Genomic DNA, 21419 nt, shown 5'->3' with positions numbered 1-21419 from the left:
AGGGAGGGAACAGGCTTTCTGTAGGGTCTTAGGACCTGGTGTCAACAAGGACGAATGGAAGAGAAGGGATATAAGCTTTGAACTCTGGCCAACCAGGGCCACGAAATAGAAACTCTGGTGCTCTGGGGGGGGGGTGAGGGGTCCTCTGGGCATCTGCCCACAGGGATGGCGGGGGTCCCTGCCTCAGGCTCTGAGGCCTCTACGAGCCCCCCCCATCCCTCCCCGGGCAGCCACAGTGGGGACCTTTTGGGAAAACAGTCTTACGATTAAGAGGATCTAGCAACTAGATTTTGTGCAGGAAAACTGAAATACAAAGGAGAAAGAGCTCGAATAGTTTTTGCTATTTTATTATGTTATAGTAAAATATTGCAAATTACAAAAATACTAGGATTTAACTGCTACAGTTGGACTGACATATGGTTGCTCTCCCTCATCAGTTCACTTGCTTCTTGACGAATAAGTGGCAACAAAATACGCATCCTTCTGTTTCCCTGGGCCGAATAGACGTCTCCCTAAAAGGCCTGTGTGCTGAGGCGAAGCAATAACCAACGTGGCTTACTGACAATGGCACAAAAGTTTAGATCCTTAGGAATGTTTCATCTTCTCACTGACCATTTTCCAATTCCCAGGGAGGGACCTCATGTAGGGCCGTGGGGCGAGATGGTCCTGGGCTGCACGGGACAGTACGTTAAGATGAACAAACGCAGGCTTCCTCCCACTTTACTAGCGGTCCCTCTGGCAGGTGCTTGCTTGGTCAAGCTTTCCTGTGTTGGGAGCGCACCCCCCATTCCCCCCGTGGCTAAGACCCTGGTCATGCTTTGGCCCAACGCCGCCCCCCCATGAGCCTTCCAGATCCACCAGGCGGGATCCACTCTTTCCTGCCATGTGCCTGGCCGACCTGTCTCACCTAGCATCTGTTGAATTGTTTTACGGTTTGTATTTATGAGTCAAGTCAACTTCCTTTGCTAAATTGTGAATTTCTTGGACTCGGGGATTAGGTGTTCCTTGTTTTTATACCTTCTGTGCTTACGCTGGGCTGGTATGGGTGCTTACGAGTCTCTGAAGACACAGTGGAATTAAATCAAATAGAGTTTATACTTCCAGGGGGACAAAATTCGTATTGTGGTAACAAAACAGTGGGGCCCTGATCTGAGAGTCAAGAAATACTTGACCGGCCAAAGGAAAATCTCATACGTGCGTATGGCTGAAGACATCTGGAGGCCGAAAATACTGTCTGAAACATTTTTTTCCCTGAAAAACTGGATATTGACAAAGAGTGTTGAAGACCTGTGCGTACAAAGGACTGTTGTGAACCCATCACACGTTGCCAGGACGCATGTGGCGTCCTAAATTAGCCAGATCTTCCAATGACAGGGAAATGGCTTTAAGAGGGACTTTGTTTTCTTTAAAAAAAAAAAAAAAAAACTCCCTGTCGATGTTGTTAAGGCATCATCATCATCACTGTCAGACTCCGATTTCGTATTTACCACTTTCATTCCACCTGTAACATGTGCCCCCGGGGCGAGGGATGTAAGTTCCTGCAGGGTGGGCCCTAAGAGCCTGGATCCTTTCATCCACGAAGGGCGAAGAGAGGCTTTGGGGGCAGCTTACCAGAAACGGGGGAAAACAAAGTACCCTTGGAGTAAAAAAACTTCTAAAGTAAAATAAAAATTATTTCCCATAAGTGGCCTAATTTGGCCATGTGGGGGCGGGTGGGGGGGGGTGGGAGACTGAGTGAGCTCTAGGAGGAGCATCACTTCTGCACTGGGCCGATATGGGCCCACTCCCCAACCCCCGAACGACTTGACGTATTTCCTCCGAGACTCAAATCTGGGAGCCGTGGCTGGTGCGACCTTTTGCAGCACTGTTCCATCTTGGTTAAAGGCTATAGGTCTGAACGCCGACCAAACAGGAGCTGGTCCAGGTTACGGTTTGATGTACCGTCTCGTCTACACTGACGGGGAAAGCATGCTGGAATGGAAAATTAGGTCCGATACTTAAAACTAGAAAACACTGGTCGACCGATAGAGAGTAAGTACCATGAAGAAATTTATATAAAAAGAAGTCTGAAGAAGAAGTCTACGCCTGCATTTCTTCTCCAATCAGGAAGGGTTCAAAGTGGCTTATCCTCTTGTACCTGCTATGATTTGCTACAGTATCAATCCGTCCTGCTTAGGACTCTGAGTACTCCTAGAGTTCTGTTTCTTTTTTTTTTTTGTTTTTTTGTTTTTTGTTTTTTTAATTGTCTTGCAGTGGGAGAATCTTGAAGCAGAGTCAGTGGAATCAAAGGTTAGCTGGAAGACTCTGACCCTTGCTTCTTGGTCACAGTTGAGCCTGGATCAACTCAGTGCAGCAAGTGCTATGAGCAAGCTTCTTCCCCGTTGGAAAAGCCCACGAGAAATAAAATCAATGATGACAATTAAAATTGCCTCAAGGGTCCCCAAGCAATAAAATTCCTTTTACAGTTTTTTTTTTTTTTTAAATCAAATATACCTCATCGGAAGGTGAACTTCTGCCCAAATAGACAATATTCTTGCTGGATGCCTTTTTGCGGAGGCCTCACAGTTTGAAGACAAAGGAATGGAATGTCCCAGTAACTCTTCCCAAAGTACATCCACGTAGCGGGCACATCCTGGGTGAAAGATGAGTCCATCGGAGCAAATAGGGCCAAACCAGTCAACAGGTCCAAGAGTTAATGTGGGCATGTTATCAGCACTGGAGCAGCTGCCAAGACTGGGTCCCAGGGGGCTGAAACATCTGAGACTCTTATGGCCAAGGCTATCCTCCGTGGTCACGCTCCAATAAACTCACTGCTTGGTGGCGCTACCCTCAGGTAGTCTGCATTTTCAGCTGCAGGGCCCTTAAAAATGCCATTGGACTTGGCTTCCTTGGGAAAGAAGTCCTGCTGGTAGTCAGGGTTGTCCAGGCTGATTTGGTGGTTGGCCTCCTGGGTCCAGAGGCTGGGCCTGTCGAGGACACTGTTGACGCAGGTGGGGTGGGTGTTGAGATACTCAGGGTTGTCCACTGCGTTGCTGTGGGGATTTTGGTAGTGAGGGTCTCTGGCAGGAGCTGGATTTAGAGGCTGATTGTGATAGACGGGATTCTGGACAGAACCCGCAGGCCTTTTGGGAACAGACTGGTTTATGTATTCTGAAATTGAAAAGAAATCACAGGTGAAGCAACCAGCAAAGCATCAGCCCAAGCAGGATTCCACTGTATGATTGGGACCCTGTCAATGCTCTTCCAGGAGGCAGCTGAGGGCAGGGACACCTGGGAAGGTGACTACCTTGCTGTTGCTGCAAGATACATTGCGTTCTTTTCTCTATTTCTCAAAGCAATGGGCACATTTATCTCTTGCCAATTTAAAGTTCTCAGAAGGAGAGCCTGCCTTGAGATGTACGTGTGCACACAGTATGAATGTCTGGGGCTTATAAAGCTGAGATTAGGAAAACACATGGTTCATAGGCCAAGAACGGAGCTGGGATCGAATCTGTCTCACATACACACGCGCACGCTCATAAACTCACTGACGCACACACAGTCACACCCACGCATACTCGCTCGCCCACACACACATCTTTGATGTTTGCTTCCAATTCTAGAAAATCTGCAAACTGATTCTAAAATCACACGCCTCCCAGCTGGACGTGACTTGAACTCAACACAAAGAGCCGCACGCATGCTCCATGGTTTTGTATTTCTCCGCCTCTTACTCCCTATACTGTGTCTGCAAACTCGCCACCGTCTCCACTCCTGGGTTAGCTTGAAGGAAGCCAGCGGCCTGGGCACCGGCTGGACGGGGAGGCTGAGGAGTGTGACCCTCTCCAGGGTGAGCCACTCACCGGGTGCTGGGAGGAAAGTGTCATCTATGTTGTCCTCCGTCAAGGTGCCAGTGGGGTCTGAGCTGTACCGCTGCAAGAAGCTGTCTTCTTTGAGGGGACAGGTCTGAGGGGGAGCAATAAGGCAAGGTTACTCTAGTCGGTGCTGCTCAGGCTTCAGTTTAAAAATCACCTGAGATGTTGTTAAACTGCAGATTTTGATTCAGTAGGGTCCGAGACAGGGCCTGGGACACTGCGTTTCCAGCAAGCCCCCAGGGGAGGCCCATGCTTCTGGCCCACAGACCACAGGGCAAGCGGCAAGAACTGGTCAGTGCCGTGCCGCAGAGCTTTCCGCGATGACAGGAATGTTCTATAACCTGCGCTATTCCCCACAGTCAGCAATTTAAATAGACACATGCCGGGCAACCCGGGGTGGCTCAGCGGTTTGGTGCCACCTTCCGCCCAGGGCCTGATCCTGGAGACCCGGGATCGAGTCCCACGGTGGGCTCCCTGCATGGAGACTGCTTTTCCCTCTGCCTGTCTCTGCCTGTCTCTCTGTGTGTCTCTCATGAATAAATAAATAAAATCTTAAAAAAAACAGACACATGTGGCCAGTGGCTTCTCTATTGCTAAGCATGGGTCTAGCTTAAGGCTTCATACCAAGCAACGGTATCACCTGGAAGGCTCGCTCAGCACGGATGGCTGGGCTCTGCCCCCAGCATTCCTCCTTTAGTAGGTCTGGGTTGGCGGCTTGGCAGTTTGCATTTCTAACAAACTGCCCGGTGATGCTGCTGCAGCCAAGATCCACCAATTGCATTTTGAACAGCACTGCGGCCAGTGATGCTAACTGCTGGCCTTGGGGGTAGGGGTCAGGGAAACCACACAGGAAAGAACGGAAGGAACATCAAGGCTAGCTGGGATAAGAGAGGCATTTTCTGTATCAAACAGAGCCCTGATCCGGAGCTGTTCCTAATTCTGGCTTCGTAGCTGTTCGTACATACCCCATTTCGGTCGATGCAAGCCACGTTGGAACTGTTGCTGGTGGCGCTCTGAAAAAAGAACGGACGTCGTTGACCGTACGCTTGCATAGTCTCACCCGTGCCCACCGAATGCGGGCGGTGGGGTCTCACAGAGTGGAGCTAATTCAAGTGCTTCATTTTGTCTTGACCCATTAGCTTCAGAAAACAACTAGGTGTAGTTCTGATTTAATTCTGGTCCTTAGTAGCCCTAAAAGGATTATGATCCAGTCGTGGCGAGGAAGGCGATCAAATGACTAATACACTTGACTGATTCCTTCTGACTTTGGCCTGACCATTGGGTTAAAATTTACTTCTCTGTCTTTATGCTAAGTTCCACTAGGTGGGCATCATTTTCTCCAAACCATCCCCTCAAATGTGCAGACACAGCTCGAGAAGAAGCAACGTTTCGTACCAGAGAACTTAGGAGGGGGGTCCGGGAAGTGGAGGGGCTGTGGAAGAAGCCCTGCTGGGGGATGAGGTACTCGTCAGCATCCACAACATCCTCCATGTCCTCCTCGTCCATCAGGGCGCGGTAAAAATTGGAGTCTGTAGGGCTTGGCAAATGCATCCTCTCATCTCCCTGGTGCAGAGATTTTGAGACAATTAGTAAGGCCCAGAGAGATGCTGTTCCACTTCTTGGCTATTCCACTTCTGTGGAAACTGCCTGTTTGTCTTGCAATTTGGTTATAATAAAATCACCCTGGTTCCCTGAGGTACAGCTGCTTCCTTCCCTCCCCAACGTGATGGCAAAACATTAAAAATTCTTGGATGTTTAAAAGCCCCTAAAGGAAACAGAGACAGCTGAAGAGGAAGAAGGAAGGGACGAAGGAGCGGCATTTATTGAGCATGTAGAGGGTTGTTAGCTGCTGCGATATTCTGATTTATAATAAGAAATTTGTCCCTATTCCTGGCACAGAGCTCTGAAACCTTGGAGGCTCCTGAGTGATGGGGGCAGCAAAGGCGTCTTGGTTCCGCTCATGAGCGGCTTTAGGACCAGCCCTAAGTTGGTAACCAACCAACCCACAGTAAGTTGGTAACTAACTAACCCATGGTTGCCAGGGTAACCAACCCAGAGATTAGGGGGTTGAAACATTCAAGTCCATCACACCCCGTGATGTCCTGGAATGGGGGAGGTTGAATCAATCAATCACTACTGGCCACTGATTTAATCAATAAGGCCTATGTAATGGAGACTCCATAAAACCCCAAAAGGACTGGGTTCAGACAGCTTCCGGGTCGGTGAGCACATGGGGATGAGGGGAGAGACCCCCGCAGGTGTCAGAACTGCTTGCTTGGAGGTGTGTGGGAACCGCTCCCCAACACGTGCACTGGAGTCGCTAAGCAGAATCTTTAGGTGCCATGCGACGTATTTTGCAAACATTATTTCACTGACTTAATTAACACAGCCCTGTGGGTTTGGTTTCGTTGGCCTCAAGTGGTAAGTGGAGACTCAGGGCCTTGATGCCAGGTTTGCTGACACCGAAGCCCTGCTTCTCCCTCAGATGGAGGCGAGGCTCGGGCTAGCCGCGATGGAAGAGGCCACACGGACCTGAGTGTGTCTGGGCGCTAGAGTTCAGGCAGGAATGGCCAATGGGGTTGGGGGGGGGGAGTCACAAATGAATTCCACTCCGTTTACAGGGCGTGCGGCCTTCACCAAGGCTCGCTCTAACATGTCGAGGGTTTAAGGACGGGCCCTGAGAGACAGGGAAGGGAACCCCACACACTACGGAGCACGGCGACATGTGATGCGCGTCAGAGGGACTTGTCCCAGGGGGAGCTCAGACTCATCCCGTACCTGGATGACAAGGTAGCGCTGCGGGTCTCGGGCCATTTTGGAGAATTCGATGATCAACTCACGGAATTTTGGGCGACTGTCTGCATCTATCATCCAGCCTGTGGAGGGAATGAGGGACACGGTGCGATCAGACCCCAAAAGACACATTAAAGATGACATTGCTTCAAGGAAGCATTTATGGCGAGATCCTTTGGGGAAAGTACGTGATGCAGAAACTGAACCCGTGTGCTAGACATCTAGACATCTCGCCACCCTGGCGCTGATCACAGTTTAAAGACCATGATGACACAAAATACTTGCATCAGAATGACGGGAACAGCCTCTCGTTCTCTTCGCCTGCTCTTCCTGGGGCCGGGGCTCTGGCATCACCACCCTACGTGATGGGACAGCCATGGATGCCTCACAATTTGCGAATCGCTAAGACCGTGGGACCCCGGTGAGGGGGCTCCCCGGCCAAGTCCTCACTGGACATTCACTTTCATCGATACGCACTTAGCAGTCTTGCAAGCTGCAAGCCTGATTCAATTTAGGGAAGGTTGGGGACTTTAGGACCCTCGGGGTTTGGGAACTCCACACTCCGATGCTTTCACGGCCTTACATCCTCAGTAGCCAAGCACCCAAGTGTTCCAGTGCCTTCCTTCGGACACTTGTTATTCACCAGCACGTTTGATCACACAACGATCTAAGTCTGGATTAAGCAAGCCGGAGGAACAGTGGAAATCCTTGTCTCTCTCGAGGGCTCACATCTATTTGTTATCAGCAGGAGGTCAAGCTATTTTAGGACAGACTGCTATGTGACCTTAGACGGATCACGTAATCTCTCTGGATCCCAGCTTCCTCAGCCCAAAGCAAGGAAGTTAAAGGAGGTTAGCCCTGGGGCCTCAAGTTCAGAAAGGCATTATTAGTATTTACATGAACTTGGCCCCGTCTAGACCCCACGCCACCCTGTCGTGTCTGTGCTCGTCATACGTGGAACGTGGTCTCCTGAGCCTGTGAACGTGTGCCTCTGGGGACTGATAGCACCAAGCAGGCTCCGCGCTCTGACTTTTAAAATGCTAACTTGCTACGCTGAGAAAGGCCCCTACGTAGATCTACTACTTGAAAGGCTTAGGTCGGGGCAGAAATTGTTGATTCAATCAGCCTCCTGCGCTTACTCACTGTTAGGCATTTAAAAACATTCAGTCTCTCTGGTAACAGGCTTCAAAACGTACAGCGCCTTTCTCGTTGAGCAACCCAGAGAACAGAATATTTTGGTGTCATGGCTTATGGAGGAATTTGATGTTATTTATTTGCTGGCAAACATGGGCACATGCCAGGTCACGGGGCTCAATGGGTCAAGCAAGCGCTTCCTGAGGAATGTCGGGAGAGGATATTTACAGACGTTTCTGGACTTCGGGGCCTGCTGTAAAGACTCTGACAACGTCTCTTTAGGGGATCAAAGGTCTCGGTCTTTTGCTAAGGGCAGCAGCAACCTCTCTAGGCACAACAAGGCACTCCGGGTGCCCACGACAGGCCAGGCCAGAGGAGACGGCCACAGCATCACTCACACTTGACCATGATCATGTAGACATCGATGGTGCATATGGGCGGCTGCGGGAGGCGCTCTCCCTTCTCCAGGATGGTGGAGATCTCACTTGCAGGGATACCGTCGTAAGGCTTGGACCCGAAGGTCATCAGCTCCCACACGGTGACGCCTGAAAGGGTGAAGCAGTCCGTTTTATGAATCGATAAAAAACCACACCACCTTGTAAATGTTTCTAATCTTTAAGAAACTTTGTCTCGGCGGCTTTGGGCAATGCGCTTGATGCTGGAAGCCTCACGGTACCTTCCTGTAAAGTGGGATAATGATCTTGTCTTATGGGATCGTTGTGCAGATCAAACAAGATGATGGAACTGCACCGTTCAGGCCATGCCAGGCAAACATAAGTGGCCTGCAAGCAGTACGACTTTAGCGACGGCACCATGACAACACCACCATTGTAATGACGTGGCCCATTCGGACACCTTCCCCAAGCGACTTGTATCTACGGAAGATGGAGGCCGCCCCCAAGGTTCCACGCGGCACATTTTTAAATAATAATAAAAATTAGAAACCGAAAAATCCTACGTTCTTTTTAGTAAACCTAGAAACCCCATGCCTTTTATTTCAAAAATCAATCATCATGATAAAAAAAAAGAAAAAGAAATCAAAGCAGTAGTCTTAGAATTGGGTGTTTTTCCGGACCAAGGATCCTCGCATCTCTGTGCCTCTCTTGACGGAAATCTCTGCTCTAGAAACCTGGACAGCGAGGGTGCACTGGGGTGACTCTAAGATGACTCCGGTGGGACTGAGCTGGGAGGGGTCACACACAGGATCCTGGCAGTTTCCTGATCTCCAACTGGTCTGCTGATCCATTTTCTGGAGAGTTGGCCTCTAGATACATATTACCTCAGGTCTGCGTGGATTACCCAGAGGCCATCCCAGAACTGAGTGACCTGAATATAGAGCATGCAAGATTTTCTTTAAAAAAGATTTTATTTGGGATCCCTGGGTGGCTCAGCGGTTGAGCACCTGCCTTTGGCCCAGGGCATGAGCCTGGAGTCCCAGGATCGAGTCCAGTGTCGGGCTCCCAGCATGGAGCCTGCTTCTCCCTCCTCCTGTGTCTCTGCCTCTTTGTCTCTCTCTCTATGTCTATCATGAATAAATAAATAAATCTTAAAAAAATAAAAAAATAAAAAAGATTTTATTTATTTATTTATGAGCAACACAGAGAGGAGAGAGAGGCAGAGACACAGGCAGAGGGAGAAGCAGGCTCCATGTGGGACTCGATCCTGGGACCCCGGGATCACGCTCTGAGCCGAAGGCAGACGCCCAACCACTGAGCCACCTGGGTGCCCCTAGAACAGGCAAGATTGAAAAATGAAGGAAAGAATGGTCCAGGGGCAAGGAAATAGATTCCTCTTTCTTCCTCACCACAGTGCCAATATGGACTTGATAAAAAAAAAAGATAATAATAAAATCTCATTTCCAGATCCATGAAGTCAATTAATTCTCATCTAACGAGGCTTAAATGTTATGTTTAAGCATGAGCAATGAATTCCTGCGGGAAGGAAAGCTTTTCGGGTTTTGGAACAAATGGTGAGAAAGTCATACGCAAAGCTGGTTGTGGCTTTTGGGTGGGCCTGGAATGTGGATGAGTTCTCTTTCTTTTCAACTCCTAAGTGGAACGCACAGCTTCCTAATTTATTAAAATATTTGTCTTAAAAAAATAAAAAAATAAAATATTTTGTCTTGACTGGAGACTAGAGAGTGGAGTAATAGGATTTGTTTTAAAGATATTTATTTACTTATTCATCTATTTATTTATTTGAGAGAGAGAGAGAGAGTGAGAGCGTGCGCGTGCACAAGCAGGCAGGGCGAGGGGCAGAGGGAGAGAGAGACTCTCTCAGCTGACTCTGTGCTGAGCGTGGAGCCTGATGAGGGACTTGATCTCATGACCCCGAGATCATGACCTGAGCTGACATCAAGAGTAGGACGCTGTAACTGACTGAGCCACCCAGATGCCCCGATTGGATTTATTTTTTAAACTGAAACTTGAGGTCTGTGGTTTCAATAATTCCAGTGTCCTTCCAAGGATGGCAGATTATAATCACTGGCAACCCCGTTTCCACTGAAATGAAACACCTCGGACCATGGCAGCGAGGCCGGCTTTCTGATAATGCCTGTAATCATTCACAGGTATTAAGGCACAGAGTTTAAGAGTGTTTTCATTTATGCAACAAGTGGACCAACCATGGACTGCCTGTGAGCTGGCCCCCGCCGGCTGCAGCACACAGCCCAGGAGGGAAACGCAGCTGTGGGATTCTGGAAAGGCAGGAGGGGCCAGCCCGGTTGTGATCTTACCCACCATGGTTGGAAAACCAAAGGCGGCTGTTAAGCAGAGAATTAAAAGTCTGCTATAGTTTAAAAAATATTTTTTTTGCCTGTTTTCTGGAGAACAGATGAATGTGTGCAGAACAGGAAGAGAGAAGACCTGCCCGGAGGTCCTTTGGTGGCGTCACCGAGGGAGGGAGGTGACGACGTTGATGCCTCTGGATGGGATAGGAAGCGTGTCATTTTATCCCTCTTGGGGAGTAGACCTATCTTAAAAATGACTGAACTAACAAGGCACGAGACTAGCTTTAGTTCCTTATCTCGTTCATTAATTGCAGGTGGCTTGTTCACTCACAAAGATCTCTGTCTCTGCGGGGCTTGCAGTCTAGCAGAAGGACAAAAATCCCTGCAATCAACACACATTGAGAGTCTTAGGAAGTTAGGGATGCTATAAAAAATAATACTAAGTGGATGCTGTTTTTGTGATAATAACCAAATTCCTCGTGGAACGTTGTTTCAATATCGCTCGCCCCAAATACCCATTTCTACGGAGGTGGGGGTGGACCCTCCCCGTTAGCCTGGTTGCTTTAGTAGTGGGAACAGACTGACAATTCACAGATCAAGTGTGTTGGATGAGCTATTTGGTAGCCTTCCAGCAGATTGCTGGGCTCAGGAGGGCCCACTGTGAACAGGTGCAAGGACCTCACGTGGCCGTCAGTGAAAATGTACTGGTGACATGTTCTTAAATGCTGAATTTTCTTTTATTTTTATTTTTATTTTTTTAAGGTTTTATTTATTTGTTCATGAGAGACACAGAGAGTGAGAGACAAGACACAGGCAGAGGGAGAAGCAGGCTCCTTGAGGGGAGCCCGATGCGGGACTCGATCCCGGAACCCCGGGATCACGCCCTGAGCTGAAGGCAGACGCTCAACCGCCGAGCCACCCAGGGGCCCCAAATGCTGAGGCCTCTGTAGGCTCAGGGCATCCTTTGTGCAAAGCCAGTGTGGCAAGGACTGCAAAGGCGTGTCTGAGAGGAGGGGTGCAGGCCTGTGCAGGGCCATGTGGGATGTGGAGGGGGAAACAGAACCCATCCTGATGAGATGCTCTCACTAGAGCTGCAAGCAAGAACTCTTTCCCTGGCTTATTCTTTTCTCCCACAGACACCTCCTCACAGTGCACTCTCGTCAAGCCATCCTCTCTGACACACAAAGACCCCCATGCGCTGGGTCAAACGAGAGCCGCTGAGTTAGTCCATCACAAGACCCCATGTCTCTACCTGGAAACTCTTTCCCATGAGACCTCATTTGTCACCTCCCTTTGGTTCACGTCAAATCCAAGGCAAGAGGTCAGTTTTGGTTTGATGCCGCAGGTACGGGCATTTCCTAAGTCTAAGCTCTCTTGCCCTCCCTTACCCCCTCTTGACAAGGTCACTGATCCCCCTGGTGACATGCAGGATGCGAGTTGCACTCAATTTCCTTGGTCGTGTTTTCTTAGCATCGACAGCGGCTACCACGCTGTTATGAGTCATTGCCTCGGAAGAAAGCACGCAGCTGACAGAGCATGTAACGCAAGTCAACAAACACCGCAAGCCGGCTTCTTCTCAGTACACATTCATTAGCATCAAGACTTTGACTCACCGTAGCTCCACACATCGCTTTGGTGGGTATAAATTCGGTGTAAAATCGATTCTAAAGCCATCCACTTGATAGGCACCTTGGAATGATGAGAGAGAAAGTAGTAAGACACCTATTAGCTTCCCTCCGCTGCAAGAAATTAAATCATGCTGCAACAAGTGACAAGTGACGAATGTGGGGAGGCCAGGCCACCCCACCCTGATACCCCAGCACTAGTGCTCCCTCCCAGCAAGAGGGGCCAGTTTTAAATCTGATAGGAAACAGGGTTATTCTGTTGGGCCTCAGGGATGGCTTCATGAAGGTCTCAGCTGAGGGCCTCTGGGGCATGGGCCGTTCTGGTGAACTGGGTGCACCTGCTGGGGGCTGGGGGCGCCCTGTGGTCCTAACCACCCCACGCTTACGGGTGTTGCAGAGCCAGCTGCCTGGAGCCATATGGGTCAGAGTGAAACTTAAGAGGTGATTCAGAACAACCGGAGGGCCTAAGGGGGGACCTGCACCCCTCAGTGCTGGGACAGCGGCCCCCGGAGGACCCCGTCTGGGAGGAGGGGCCCAACCCTACGGGAGCCAGAGACTCTCGGGAGCTCCAGGAACAGCACGGGGAGCTGTCCCGTCTTTCTGAGACGTCCTTAAAAGCCCTGTGCTGCTAAATTAGCCGTGACACTTCCAGCTGCTCTTCTGAAGGCTGCTGCGTCCTGGTGGGGGGGGAGGCTGACACCTAACCTTGGCTCACGGTCACCCGACCATGGAGCTCAGCTCATGTTTATTGGCTCTGGCCTCTGGACGCGATAGAAACTTCTATCCTCACTCTCCCAGCAAATCCTGCTTTCAGAGCAGCTCCTCTGAAGTCGGCCCTGGCCAGACCCAGGGGTCAGCGGCGGCTGCCTTGACCTCACCCAGGCTGTTCTGAGAACGTCCCCTAGGTCGCCGCCCCACAGGCCAGCTTCTTACTTTGCCTCCTTCCGCGTGGTACTCTTTCTCCTCGGCACCCAGCAGTTTGGCCAGCCCGAAATCTGTGATCTTGACGTGCTGCGGGGTCTTCACCAGGACGTTCCTGGCCGCCAGGTCGCGGTGCACCAAGCGCCGGTCTTCCAGGTAGTTCATGCCCTGCAACACGGGGCCGCGCAGTGAGGGGCCGCCGCGACCACCGGGGCCAGGCCCGGCTCCGGCAGCGCTGCCTGGGCCGCCCGGAGTGGCCCCCACTCGGGGAGCCCATGTCCTGTTCACACCGGGTCCTAGCTGTCCCCGTCAGGGACCCCGCAACTCGCCCCTTGGGATCACCACTAACTATCCCCTGAATGGATGGACCGACACATCCACGAAGAGACAATGCGCTGCCGATTTGTTAACTTTTCTCCAACCAGTTGCTCAAGCTTTAAACCCAGATGAACCAAGTATTCGAGGGCGAGGACAGAGCAAGACGTCTGCTGATGGGCTGAGAGCTGGCTGGAAGCTGGTGTGGACCGTGGCCGCCGCGCCCCTGCCCCGTGTCACCTCCTTGCACTTGGCTGACCTGCAGAGCAGGGAAGGCAAGGCCGCTCCCGGGCTTCTCAGCGCTGGGAGGCCACACTGCCCTCATGCTCCTCTGGGCCACCGACCTGAGCTGCTACCAACGGTGAAGATTTTTTTTTTAAGATTTTATTTATTCATTCATGAGACACACACATAGAGAGAAGCAGAGACACAGGCAGAGGGAGAAGCAGGCTCCATGCAGGGAGCCCGATGTGGGACTCCATCCTGGGTCTCCAGGATCACGCCCTGAGCTGAAGGCAGATGCTAAACCACTGAGCCACCCAGGGATCCCCCCGCTTTGTAAAATTTGAAATCACATGGATACTGAATTTCCTTTTATAAGGTGGCACTTCCTACCCCCTCTTCAGTCACCTCCCCGATTTGGTTGCAATCAGAACCACTGCTGAGAGAGAGGAGAGAGAGAGAGAGAGAGAGAGAGAGAGAAACAATACCCGAGAAGCACCCAGGGCAGTGCCTGACGTGTGCACCCCCAGAAGTATGCCCCCTCGACTTGGGTCTTTGCCCACAGCTTTCTTGGTGACCGTCATGAGCGCTTCCTGCTGGCAGGGCCTCTACTCCTGCTTGCTCCACGCCTGCCCAGCTCAGCCAGGCTCCCTGGGACCCTACCAAGCTCCGACCTGTTGACATGAGCTTGGCGGCTCCACCTCCGTGCAGGGCCAGGCTGGCAGGCCGGAGAAGCCGTTCAGTTCTGCAGACGTCTTATGTCTGTACCACATTCTCTGCCACTAACTCACAAATGTCCCTCTCTCTCCAGCCAGAGGCATGGACCACGCTTCCAACGACCTTTATGGCGGACGCTCAGGCGCTCTCCAGTAAAGACAGGCACAGAGATGCTCACTGAAGAGCACGAGATGGAAACAAGTGGGCTTCACCCACGCTGCTTTACTCCCCAGCTTTTCTGTAGCTCTGGAGGGATCGCCACGTTAGGGAACTGCAGGGAGAACCTGTGGGTGAGGACGGAGTCCCAAATTTCCTGGCAAATTCTTTGCTTCCTTTCACGGAGCTATTAGGTGAAAATTCGTAGTGAGGTGAAATCAGAAGCTCTCTTTCTTTCTGGAGCAAAACTAACGATCGGAGGAAACTAGGATCTTAGGAAGATGCCACCAAGAATTAGCCTGTGGGGGCTATGTTGGAGGTCTTTCTTTTTCTTTCCTTGGACTAAGATGATTGATTCCCATGTCTCTCTTCTCCCCTGGATTATCCAGAAAGTTCCTGAATGCTTATGATGCGGTTCGATTTCAGTGTTCCCCTTCTAAGATCCCTCAGATGCTGCAAAATATGGTTAGCAGGGCTCACGTCTACTCAAGAGGAAACTAGCAGGTTCCCTCTGGCACAGCGCTTCCAAATTAGGGATTATTATTTAGGAATGGCATGTGGGGAGCTGAGAGGGAAGGAGCAGAAGCCCAGAGAACTCCTCCAAACAGAGGACCAACTTGACTTCCTACTCCCTGTCACCTCCCCCCATGGCCCTTCACAGGGGGCTCCATTCATGAGCTTCCGCTTCTCCTTTGCTTCCTGGGACCCTGCTCAATCCTCCTGTCTCCTATAAAAGAGTAAGGCCTCTATTTATTAAACACGGTGCACTCTTACCCATTCAAAACGGGTTAATTGTGCTTGGCCTCTTGCCTGGTTAGGCGCAACATCTGCATTCCAGGCTGTATTAGCTCATTTGCTCTCTTTCCTTCCTTCTCTCTCTCTCTCTCACCCGTTTTTCTCTTCTTCCTTCCACCCTGTGTCGCTGGCCCTGCTTCCTCAGCCATTTCCCAAGGATGTCCTCGGCAGTAGGCACTGTGGAGGCACATCCACAGAGTAATAGGGACAGATAAGTCCGGGACACTTGGGAACCAGTCAACCTTGCCTTATCCCTTCTGCTTTATTTCAAATTTGTGTTTTCTGAGTTCACAAAGGGGGACTTCAGAGGGAATTTCCAGCCTTGTTTAACTACCATCTCAAACGTATCATTCGGCCTCTTTTATTTCAACGCCCCACAACCTGCACACCGGACACATTTTCACCAAAGTGTTGAAAAATGAATGAATGAATGAACGAACGAATGAATGAGGGAGTGATGTAGCAGGTGACTGTTTTGAGCAATGATGGTGTGCCAGGCGTTTCCAACACATCTTCTAAGAAGCCCCCTCTGGAGCTGGAGCCCTGGCATCAGCCTTGAGAGCCATCGCGAGGCCGGAGGCTGGTCAGACCAAGTGCTCGGAGGCCTTAAGACCACCATGGGGTCCCTTGCTTCCTGCTGGGGCCTCCAAGCGCAACTTGCCTGCTGGCTCAAAGGCTGCTTGAGGTGTCAAAAGAAACTCCAAATAAGCAAAAGACCCCACAGCCCAGCACCTCGGTCGTGTGCCACTGAGTCCATGTCATTATGTAAACCTAATAAATTGACCTGAGCCCCACTTCCACCCCTTGGGTCTGTAAAGGACAACTTTAATACACTGTGACGTTTTTGGAGAATATCAGTCTTCAGGGACGGCTTGGGAAAGAGCCCTTTACATCTGGGGAGCACACAGCTAATCAGCCAGAGGGGTTTAAATCAGAGAGGATCTGGAGGCGGCAGGATTAGGCTCGTTTGAGCTTAGATAAAACCCTGTTCATCAGTCTCTGTCCCACACCATAGAGGCAGTTTAAAAGGCCATCTCAGTGCCCAGCAAAGTTATATTTTAACCAGTTCGCAAAGATAAGAGCCTGATAAGAGCCCCTCTAGGCGGAGACACCACAGGAAGCAGCACCAGGGCCTCCTGGGAAGCTCATTTCCTGATTCCTCTCAGATCATCGCTTTAATTTAAATCAACGTATTTATTTCTGTTACTTACTCCAGGACAGCTAGGATGGATTTTAAAAGGTTCGAAGGGAATCTGAAGAGCACCTCAAAGTTACAAAGGAGAGAAGCACAGGGATGTGCCTCACACGGATACTAAAGATCTTTCTGGCACAACATCCACGAAGAAGAAAGGCCTGGGGGTGGCTGGCTCTGATGTTCACAGTCTCCGTTTTCCGGAGGGCTGCAGCGTCTTGTCCTCTTGGGAGGAGGCCAGGGTGAGAGGCTGCAATGGGATCCCTCTCTGTTCTGTTTCATAAACCGCCATGGGGAGGAGTCGGGGGGAGCAATGACTTCGTGAAGACAGCAGTGGCACCAAGCAGGGAGTGGGGGGCCCGCAGATGGTTTGGGCAGAGCTAAATCAATAGTAGGCTCCCCCTCCCCGGGCTCCTGCCCTCGGAAGAGGCACAAAAGTATCAGAATTCCCGATCCCAGACAGCTCGTGTGGCACCAACACCCTCCTGTGAGGGGGCAGCCAGGCTCACCAAGAGTGTGGACTTGGGAGCCAGGCTGCCTGGGGTCCAATCCTGATTTGTGCTACTTACTAGCTCAAGAGCCTGGCAAGTTTACTTAAACACCCCTGTGCCTCAGTTTCCCGGTATGTAAAGCGGGCTAATCAGATGGTTAAGTAAGTTTATCCACGCAGCACGCAGGATGGGGCCCGGCGAGCGTCTTCCACAGGGACTGGTGATTGTCAGGGTTTCCTTCTAGGTCACCCCCCTTGCCCATCCATTGGCTGTGAGCTTGAATGAGGTTGCTAGCCCACCTCACCTGGACTCCAGCCACCCCCCACCCCTACCCCCACCCCCTGGAGAGTTTGATCACAAATAGATTCCCGAGAAGAGCCCTTTGCTTTCGTGGTGACACTGTCTCCTTGTGTGGGGTTGTAGGGCCCCTCGGGGGCTCCGCTCGTCCTCCCCAGCCCTCCCTCCCTGAGCAGCCCTCAGCATCTCTCAGGCACCGAGCCACTCTGCATCCTGGCCACCCGGATGGTCACCTCTCACTGATGGGGCAGGGCCTTTCCCTCACATCTCCGGCACAGAACTCTCTAGGCTAAGACACAGGCTGGCTTGCCTGCTCACCTCCACCACCCCCGGTGGCTCCCAGCACCTGGCACCTGGCTGACAGACCGAGCACCCCCCTCCACCCCAACTGACCCCTGCTGGTCCCCGTGTGCCCTTCCCAGCGGCCTGGGGAGCCTAGGCCTCCAGGTACCCAGCTCTCCTGCTCTGACCACTCACTCCCCGCAGCGCTCCTGGCTGTGCGGATCTGTTTCCCTCACTGGCTTGTAAGTTGGGGAGATAAGAAATTTCATCTTCTTTACATACGAATTTCACCCAATTCCTAACACTGGCAAATGAATGCCCAAGAGTTCACTAAATGAAATACCTAAAAGTTGATACTCTTGATATTTTAATACCACGGTAACTTCTGGCTTTTGGATGACATACTGCACAGGGACCATTCAGGTTGATTCAATTCCACTGTAATCTTTTATGGGCCATTTAAGAATAGATTTAAAAAAATAATCCAAGTAACTGAAAAGCCTGGTAATGGATCTGCCGTTTGGCTTTGTCACTGAGCTGTCTCGTTGCCTAGGTGTTGATCATGCTTGGCGGTGGAATCAGCTCCGATGAGTCCTGCTTTCTGAGGATGGAAGCAGAGGCCGGCGGTGAATCGGCACCGTTGGGCTGCATCGTGAGCCTCACCTCCTTTTCTAGTTCCTTGTCTGGTATGATTTTCATTCATTCATTACCCCCCTGCTCATCTGTTACGACTGCAGTAGAGTCTGTCAACATGGGCTTCACAGCAGGGCACTCAGGAAGGAACACAGGTGGCCAAACCAAGTAATTCTGTGCACTTAAATAAATCCTTCGAACTGACAATTTTTAGGTTTGTCCTTATTAAACTGTATCTCCTGGACCACCTTAAACACCATTTGGTGCACATACAGTTGTGGTCAGAGAGAGCCTCGGTCTCCTGCCATCTGTCTCCAAACCTCTCCAGGGCTGGATCGCAGGGATCCTCATTTTCCGTCAACTACCTGAGAATTCAATTCTGTGAGATCTTGATCTGGGCTAGGTGATAAGCAAGCTCTTTTGTCCCAAAGGTTTGGGAAACCGTCAGATTAATCACAGTCTCGAGAGCCTTTATCGATGGCAGGACGTCGTAATAATGTGCACGGATGGTCTCAGGGGAAGATGCTGGCACAATAGCAGCGTTTCCAAGTGACAGGCTGATCGGACGATAGGACCTTTCTGATTAGAACGTTTTATGACATTACTGTGCCATCTGATATAGTTTGGGACTTACTAGCTGGCTCATGTACCCAGAAAAAGCGGATACACTTCCTGAAGCAATGAAATCCCAGCATGTGGGAGCTACCCAGGGCCCCACGAGCCAGGAGCTTAGAAAGCCAGGATCTTTCTGTCTGGGGAGCAGGTAATATCTCCAGAAACTCCCGAGACGGGAGAACAGAATCCACTGTCACCTTGTAAGACGAGGGCCTGGAGCTCTCTTCTGCTTTTCCAGGCCCTTCCTGACTCCATCCTGACTTCCTCCCTCGCCCACTCACTTCTCTTTTCTTTTCCTTTTGCCCAGGTGATAGAATTTATCCTCTTAGCCGTTCAGCCAGGATGAGAAACTTGCGTAACAGTGGCCAGCATTCCATCAATATTTAGAAAACTTCCCAGGAGAGCCCAGGCCTTTGTGAATCAATGCAGGACATTTATGGGTCAATAAATCCCACTTTGAAAACGCCAGGAGTTCAGTTTCTGGTCAGCCACTAAGTGTTTCTGGGTAGTCTCACTTCCAACTTTTACAAAGGAAATTGTTCGATACTAGGATAAAAAGTCACTCACCCGGGAGCAGATTTCTGTCTTCACGGTCGAGGAAACCACTACTTTCCCCTCCCTCCAAGGACGGGCCCTCCATCACTCCAGCGATTCAAATACAGCGGGCAAGGGTTTCTCCTCTGACTTAGAAAGCAAATCTACCCCGGAGAGCTAAGAGACGCAATCTGGAAGGCTTTCAGTGTGAAGTAAAGAGAAATAAAGTGCAAGAGACACTAGAGTGGATTTCAATAACAGGTTGCAGTTGTGAGTGAAACCATCTAGAGAACTGCCCTGGAAAACTTTCAGGCCCGGACCCTCAACTCGGGAACTTCTGTGACTCCAAGGCACAGACGGATTCTTCTTTGCCGTGGCCACTGGCATATTGAGGTCCGTGTGTTTTTTTCCACCTCGCCTGCAGAAGCTGACTTTTAGGGTTAAAATAAATTTCCATCTTTGTAGACACCAGTGGTCGGGCGGATTGAAACGTAAGGTCTCAAAGGAGAAGAGAAAAAGCTCAGAAGGAGAGGGGACCTGGACCCTGATGCCGCTCTAATAAATGAAAGCTGATGCGGAACTAGATTAAGACAATGTTTCAGCTTAGATTTTTAGTCACGAGTCCAACCTAACTGAGCCAAAATGCGGGGAAAGCAATGGAGAAAGGGAACATCCAGTGAGCACCGTGTGCGCACGGCACCAGTGGCAGGTGCTTCCCAGAGGCTACCTGGTGTCACCCTCGTACCCGGGAGGACAGCTGGAGGAACCTCATTGAGGGCCAAAGAATGAGGCACAAAAAAGACTCAGCCACCTGCCTGAGGTGGTTACCGAGCGACAGAAGTGGGATGTGGCTCTCACGTCTGCTGGAACTGCCAGCACGCTTCTGGGCTGGACCAAAGTCGCGGGGGCTACATGCCCCATCGCGAGGAGCATCACTTTCGTGGAGCGGTGGACTGACACGACATAAGCAGAGAAGAGATGCTGACCACCTCGGCCGGGGAAGCTGGCTGCAGGTGTGCAGAGCTTGGGAGGCCCTGCCCAGGGTGGGGACGGGCCAGGACACCAGTGTCACTGGGCTCACCGTCCAGTTGGGGCAGCTGTGCACAAACTCAAGCAAACACGGAAATAAGCCAGATCTTCCCAGGCAGCAGTATGTGCTGAAAGAAAAGAGAGCAACCAAAGCAAGACAGTATTATCTGTATGGGGGAAGAATTTCTGGGCTCAGGAGTCAGGGGGTGAGCAGATCTTCAGGAATAATTCCAGATTCAGTAAAACCTGCCGGGGGCTAACCACCTCCTCCCCCAGACCAGCCCCTATTCCGGACTGGACCGGGCCAAGTTTCATGTCGACCAGGAACCTCGGGGGGTGACAGGTGCAACCAGGTAATGATGTAGGATGAAAGCATCCTGGATTTCAGGGTGATCAGTGTCTTTTAAGAGAAAAGAAAAGGCGATTTAGACTCAGACATAGAGAAGGAGGCTGTGTGAAGACCGAGGAAGAGACGGGGTTGGGGGGGGACCTCGAGCCTGGGGGTGGCCGGAGCCACCAGAAAGGAAAAGGCAAGGACGTGGGCAGTGGGGGGGGGGGGGGGAGGTGGGCACAGCCCGGCTGGCTTGGCTGTGCACTGACCTCCAGGACGGGGGGGTGGCCAGCTTGCTGCGGTCGTGAGCCACCAGGCCGCGGCAACCCGTGGCAGCCTTGGGACGCGGATCCAGGCACACGCAGAAATCACGAGCATTTTCAGGAAATCACGGCGTCAGAGGCGCACACACACCCTCTTCCAGGGCCACTATCTAGCGCTGCTGAGTGACTCAGGCCCCTGTTCTGTGACCAGGGTTACGGCTTCGAGAAGGACAAGAACACCGGGGACTGGCGGGGGGGCAGCACCCCGAGGCTGCGGCTGAGAAGGGACACCACGCGGCGCTGGAACGACCGGGCCACCAGCGCAGCTGGGGGGGGGGGCAGGGCCCAGTGGTCAGGCTTGCGGCCGCCGTGGCCCCTCCACGGCCCTCCACGCCGGCTCGCTGCGGAGGGGCCGGCCGCAAGGACACCCACGCTCAGAGATGGGCCTGCCCACTAACCTGCCTCATGCCAACCGAGGGGAACACAGGACTT

The 21419-nt window shown here is 51.4% G+C and overlaps 1 protein-coding gene across 3 annotated transcripts in view; it reads right to left on the bottom strand.

The window, feature by feature from the left end:
* Positions 1–331: 331 nt before the first annotated feature.
* The window catches only part of LOC112661500 (epidermal growth factor receptor), a 196999-nt gene continuing 175911 nt past the window's right edge, over positions 332–21419 (bottom strand). For all 3 annotated transcript variants that reach the window (XM_025449571.3, XM_035701348.2, XM_035701347.2), the window contains exons 21-28: positions 13068–13223; positions 12123–12198; positions 8180–8326; positions 6633–6730; positions 5250–5417; positions 4820–4867; positions 3843–3945; positions 332–3150 (exon numbers count right to left, since the gene is read on the bottom strand). In XM_025449571.3, coding sequence (XP_025305356.1) covers positions 2792–3150; positions 3843–3945; positions 4820–4867; positions 5250–5417; positions 6633–6730; positions 8180–8326; positions 12123–12198; positions 13068–13223 — 1155 coding nt within the window. In that variant the 3' untranslated portion in view covers positions 332–2791. The remainder of the gene's footprint in view (positions 3151–3842; positions 3946–4819; positions 4868–5249; positions 5418–6632; positions 6731–8179; positions 8327–12122; positions 12199–13067; positions 13224–21419) is intronic.

The sequence above is a fragment of the Canis lupus genome, chromosome 18 (genome assembly GCF_003254725.2).
Source record: "Canis lupus dingo isolate Sandy chromosome 18, ASM325472v2, whole genome shotgun sequence".
Classification (NCBI taxonomy): Eukaryota; Metazoa; Chordata; class Mammalia; order Carnivora; family Canidae; genus Canis; species Canis lupus.
Note: the sequence above shows the minus strand (reverse complement) of the source record. Positions and strands in the feature narration are given on the sequence as shown.